Source organism: Cherax quadricarinatus, chromosome 88, assembly GCF_038502225.1.
Source record: "Cherax quadricarinatus isolate ZL_2023a chromosome 88, ASM3850222v1, whole genome shotgun sequence".
NCBI classification, from domain to species: domain Eukaryota; kingdom Metazoa; phylum Arthropoda; class Malacostraca; order Decapoda; family Parastacidae; genus Cherax; species Cherax quadricarinatus.
The window spans coordinates 1197087-1203659 of NC_091379.1; the positions used below are offsets into that span (position 1 = coordinate 1197087).

The 6573-nt window shown below is 43.0% G+C and overlaps 1 protein-coding gene across 3 annotated transcripts in view; it reads left to right on the forward strand.

The window, feature by feature from the left end:
* Positions 1-4431: 4431 nt before the first annotated feature.
* LOC128698570 (apolipoprotein D) overlaps positions 4432-6573 on the forward strand; it is a 53817-nt gene continuing 51675 nt past the window's right edge. For 2 of the 3 annotated variants that reach the window (XR_011394489.1, XM_070103812.1), the window contains exon 1: positions 4432-4640. Coding sequence is in view for 2 of the 3 variants with exons in the window: in XM_070103812.1 (XP_069959913.1) it covers positions 4542-4640 (99 nt within the window). In the remaining variant the exon portion in view is untranslated. The remainder of the gene's footprint in view (positions 4641-6573) is intronic. The other variant, XM_070103813.1, reaches the window with a different exon arrangement.

A 6573-nucleotide genomic window follows, 5' to 3' on the forward strand; every position in this document is an offset into this window, starting at 1 on the left:
TTTTATTGTTATGAGACATACAAATAAGGAACAGGATGAGGTTGGAGCCATCTGTGGACCAGTGATTTCATTTGGTGAACTGACTGTATTTCATTGGTGTCATGCTGTATAAACATGTTCCAGACTGGAGTCATTCTAGGAATGAATGATCTCAGATGATATGATGCTCTTGGGAAGGGTACAGCCAGAGTGTAGCTGTTGTTTGCTGCCTGTCTTGTCATATACAAGCTATCTTCTCACTGTCTGTGAAGTGGAGCCAAGTGTGGTACCTTTTCCTGTACATACCCTTGTAGGTTTAGCACTTAGTTTTGATTGTAATAATAATAATGTAATGTGCATAATGGTAAGGCTACCCACATCTCTGGTTTGAAGACTCTGCTGGAATGACAGATCTGTCCAGGCAAGAGATAAGTCGTCTTATTCTGCTCTTTCAAGAAGTGGATGAGATGGGAGACAGGCAATCCAGGAAAGTGGAGCATACTCAAGGTGTGAGTGCACTTGGGCATCATTACAGAGTCTTACACCCATTACTGCTGAGCAGATACAAGAAATATGTCAGTGCTCCTAGCTTCTTGGCTACCTTGCTAGCAAGATTTACCATGTGGTTCTTCATAGTTTGGAATCAAATTCCCTCCCCCAGGATATTCACCTGATCCCCAGGTTCCAACATAAATTCTTACCACTGCTAAAGCATTAACATTTCTGGTCCCCCACCCCCACATCTCTCTCTCCTTATTTACACAATGATTTTACAAGGTTATATTATGAGTTCTCATTCCCTCTCATACTCTCTTACAGTCCCTTATTCTATCTTTCATATTCACTGATACTTTCTCATACTCTCTCACATTATTTTATTATTTACACAATGGTTTTACAGGAGTAAATTATGAGTTCTCATTCTCATTTTCTCTCATACTTTCACCTGCCTAGTATGAGCCAGTAGGCCTGCTGCAGTGTTCCTCCTTTCTCTTATATTCTGATAATCTCTCATTCTCTTATAGTCTCCTATTCTCGTTGGTTTATCGCTGCTTTCTGATTATAATCATCATATTCTCATTCTATTACACACAATGGTTTTACAGGGTTAGGTTATGACTTGTCATTCTCTCTTGCATCTTCCTCCTACCACTGCAGGTCTCTAGTGATAGACGCTGTATAATCTTCCGGGTTTAGCGCTTCCCCTTGATTATAATAGTAATAATAATCTAGTGATAGACCATATTATCTATCAGAGCACAGTGGTGCTCAAACAAGCATTGTTTGGGTTAAATATGCATTTTCACACTGCTGTTTTCCTACAAGGCATGCAATAAAACGCCTGATTATCACAGCTGCAAGTCATTGAGAAATTTGTATCTCTGCCTACACAAACACCTGGGTATGAGGAAAGCAACATTAGCATATTAGAAAATTTAATAATTTTGAGATTGGTAGAGATGAGGTTTATCCAAGGGGGGAGGGATTATAAGTAACCCTATGGGTTTTAGCGCTTTAGTTTTCAGTGCAATAATAATATAGTTGTTTATTTAGGTACAGGTACACATAAGTACAGTTACAGAGGAAGTGGAACAGAATGGAGAGTGATATAGTGGTGGTAGAATCCATACATAGCTTTAAGAAGAGGTACGATAAAGCTCACGGAGCAGGGAGAGAGTGAACCTAGTAGCGACCAGTGAAGAGGCTGAGCCAGGAGCTGTGAATCGACCTCTGCAACCACAAATAACTGAATACAAATTATCATACACAGTAACATATGTGTAAGCTACCTAGGATAACCCCTAAAGTCAGACTTATTTCCACTGGCACGGGTACATGACCTTTTTTTTTTGGGTTATCCTGGGTAATTTACACTATGTATGATAACTACTTCATATGTACCTGTACCTAAGTAACTTGTTAAGTACAATTATCATACATAGTGTAAATTACCTAAGATAACCCTAGCTAGGTGTTCTAGTGGTACACTCTGTTGCTGTATAACCCTTGTGGTTTAGCGCTTCTTTTTTATTATAATCTAGGTACACTCTGTAATCATTATTTTACTACATGTAAACCACACAATAACCAAATTCTGTAAACTCAGCATTGTAATCCTTATAGAGAATAAGCTTTGAATTGAATTGAATTGAAAAAGTCAATGGTTTATTTCCATTGGAAAGGGATCGTTCATCAAGAAATTGGATCAATTATGTCTGACCCTGATGGGTTTAACGCTTAGTTATGATGATGATGATGATTTCTACAAGTACATGTATAATTATAATAAAATACAACTCCCATTTCAGGGATCAAACGTGATTGCCTCCCATACCCCAGGCGCTGCGTGACCCCTACGGGCTTAGCGTCCCATGAATAATGTAGAGATGAGTACTCCAGTTATTTATGTGAGAATGATGTCTCCTGTGAGAATTAGAACGGAAAAACTAGTGAGTGGAACACTTGTGTTGCACCTTGCAACAACAAGGCTTGCCACCCAGATTTTTTAAATATATTGAAAGTAATCTTTGTTTATGATAACCAGAATTAATACTTATATAATGAAGTAGGTATTGTATTAAATTAATAGTGTACTTATCTATATGTGGTTGCAGGGGTCGAGTCACAGCTCTTGTCCCCGCTTTGCTGGTAGCTATTAGGTCCACTTTGACTACAAGAGCCTTTATCGTTCCTCTTCTTAAAGACCTAGGAGTGATTATGTCGGAGGATCTCACCTTCAAGGACCATAACATTGTATCAATCGCATCTGCTAGAAAAATGACAGGATGGATAATGAGAACCTTCAAAACTAGGGAGGCCAAGCCCATGATGACACTCTTCAGGTCACTTGATCTAGGCTGGAATATTGCTGCACAACAGCACCTTTCAGCCGACCTAGAAAATGTACAGAGAACTTTCACGGCGCGCATAACGGAGATGTTACTGGGAGCCTAAACCTGTATTCGCTGGAACGCAGGAGGGAGAGATACATGATTATATACACCTGGAAAATCTAGTACCAAACTTGCACACGAAAATCACTCACTACGAAAGCAAAAGACTTAGGCAGACACACCATTGAAAAGCAGGGGTGACTACAAGGGGCCCGAGACTGTTCAGCTGGCACTGGACAAGCACCTTTCCTGATCAGCCGGGCTGTTCGTACTCAGGCGCTGATCCACCAGGAGGCCTGGTCACAGACCGGGCCGCGGGGGCGTTGACCCCCGAAACTCTCTCCAGGTAAACTCCAGGTATGTATGGATCCTGCGTCCACTACATCATTCTCCAGATTGTTCCACTTCCTGACAACTCTAAGACTGAAGAAATACTTCCTAACATCCCGCTAACTCATCTGAGTTTACAACTAACAGTTCTGCCCTCTTATTCCTACTTCCCATCTTTGAAACATTGTTACTATCCACTTTGTCAATTCCTCTCAGTATTTTATATGTCGTTATCATGTCTCCCCTATCCCATCAGGTTGAGTTCTTAACCTTTCCTCATAAGACACACCTCTTAGTTCCGGAACTAATCTTGTTGCAAACCTTTGCACTTTCTCTAATTTCTTAACGTGTTTGCCCCTCAAGGAAGGTTCCTTGATGTTGGTGAGGGGCTCTTGATTTAGGGAATTGGATCTGTGCTCCAGTTCCCCGAATTAAGCCTAAATGCCTTCCACATCCCCCCCCCAGGCGCTGTATAATCCTCCGGGTTTAGAGCTTCCCCCTTGATTATAATAATAATCTTAACATGTTTGACCAGGTGTGGGCTCCCTACTGGTGCTGCGTACTCCAGTATGGGCCTGATGTACAGTGTAACAGTCTGGCTCATACCTACAACACCCCAAGTGTGAAATAATAATAAAAATAATTTAATTATAATAATTTAATTAACACTAGCTAGGAACTTGGTATCCTCTATAAAGCCAGATACGAATATAAAAAAGTATTTTATATCTCTTCTGTATTCTTGACAACAATGAGGGTGTCTTGATGCCGGGGAAGATTATTATTATTATAATCAAGGGGGAAGCGCTAAACCCGGAGGATTATACAGCGCCTGGGGGGGGGATATGTGGAAGGCATTCAGGCTTAATTCGAGGAACTGGAGCACAGATCCAATTCCCTAAATCAAGAGCCCCTCACCAACATCAAGGAACCTTCCTTGAGGGGATGCCGGGGAAGAGCTCTTGATCCGAGATATCTGAGCTATAATACCCCTGGATTAATTCCCATTTCCTAGGTGTTAGAGATTACGGGGATTACAGAGATTACAATATCGCTATTTTACTCTCATTTCCGTGTGTAGAGTAGGACAGGCAGCTATCATACATGGGTTCTCAACACAGGTGAAACACCCTCCCCCCCCCCCACCCAAAAAAAATGAACCTTCGAGAAACCAGGACCTGAATATATAGAAATTTGTGGCTCGAGGCAGAGGAGGAGGAAGTGAGAAGGCATGAAGATCAGTGTGTGTGTGAACACTGAGGGAGGAGGAGGTTGTTTTAACCACTGCTGCCTCGTCTGCTGTTCTTATTCCTCACTCTGTGGTTCATATCTGTCAGGATGAGAATGTTACTGCTGGTGGTAGCTGCCATGGTGGGTGTGGCCCGTGCGGGTACCTGCCCCAAGTACCCCATCATTAGGGACTTCGACTTTCATAGGGTATGTTGTACGTAAATTTTTTTTATGCCTCCTGAGCGGCTAAGTATATTATTCATACGGGTTTAACACTCGGTGTATTGTACAACTGGATAATTTAATGTTATGGTTGGAAAAACTGAGAGTTTACAGGTCAGGTCAGTAACCCAGGTAGATTTTTTTTTTTGGGGGGAAAGGGGGGGGGGAGGTGTCTTGTATCTCCATATTGAAGTAATTGTAATATATGAACTGGCTATTATTATTGCTATATAACATTGCTGTGTGCTTAATAACGATATTAAACTAAACTAACCCGTGTGATCTGATAATGACCCTTTGTGGCATTAGTACACTGAATGAGGCCCAGTACAGTCACCTAACACCCAGGTACCTAATTACTGGTAGGTGAACTTGGGTCAACAGGTGTAATGAAACATGTTCATTACTTCCACTCGTCCCAGGTTCGACCCTGGGTACTTCAGTTGTGAACCACTTTAACCACTAACACTTCATTATAACTATCCTTACCTTAGACACCTAACACCATACATGTAACCTTGCCCAAAATGCCCCGGCATGATAGTGACTTTCTTTGTACTTAACAAATTAAAATTGTAATTACAAATTATAAACTATGCAAATAAATAAAATCCTTAATCCTCGTCGGTTCTAAATGGAAATAAGTCACTTTGACTTTTTTGGGGGCCAATCCTAGGTAATCTACACATATATTGCTATGTATGGTAATTTATGTAACTATATGTATCTACCTATATAAACTTACTAAAGGTTCCAAAGTGGTGCGAGTGGAGACGTTTTATACATGGGAACTTCAATGACGACTTTTCGCCCCGTGACCTGGTGGGAAAAGCTCTCGCTTCACACGGTGAGGGTCCGGGTTCGATTCCCGGCGAAGGGTTGGAAACGCTGGACGTGTTTTCTTTACACTGGTTGCCAATGTTCACCCATCAGTAAAATGGGTACCTGGGTGCTAGTGGACGGTGTGGGTCGCATCCTGGGACAAAACTGACTTAATCTTGACCTCCCGAAACCCTCTCCAGGTAAATTCCAGGTAATAACAAGCGGCTTTCTATATAGTAGTATGTCATTGATGTCAGCTATGGACTGTATACCTTGTACATGTACTGGTAGTAAATAAAGATATTATTATTATTAAACAAAAGGTCAGGGACTGTAAACTTCACTTCGTACTTGAAACGGTACAGAAACTGGGTAGGCTGCCATGCACAGAAACTGGGTGGTAGGCTGCCATGCACAAAGACACTGGGTGGTAGGCTGCCATGCACAAAGACACTGGGTGGTAGGCTGCCATGCACAGAAACACTGGGTGGTAGGCTGCCATGCACAGAGACACTGGGTGGTAGGCTGCCATGCACAGAAACACTGGGTGGTAGGCTGCCATGCGCAGAAACACTGGGTGGTAGGCTGCCATGCACAGAGACACTGGGTGGTAGGCTGCCATGCACAGAGACACTGGGTGGTAGGCTGCCATGCACAGAGACACTGGGTGGTAGGCTGCCATGCACAGAGACACTGGGTGGTAGGCTGCCATGCACAGAGACACTGGGTGGTAGGCTGCCATGCACAGAGACACTGGGTGGTAGGCTGCCATGCACAGAAACATTGGGTGGTAGGCTGCCATGCACAGAAACACTGGGTGGTAGGCTGCCATGCACAGAAACACTGGGTGGTTGGCTGCCATGCACAGAAACACTGGGTCGTAGGTTGCCATGCACAGACACTGGGTGGTTGGCTGCCATGCAGAGACACTGGGTGGTTGGCTGCCATGCACAGACACTGGGTGGTAGGCTGCCATGCACAAAGACACTGGGTGGTAGGCTGCCATGTACAGAGACACTGGGTGGTAGGCTGCTATGCACAGAAACTGGGTAAGCTACCATGCACAGAAACTGTACAACTGTCAAAACTTTGGGGC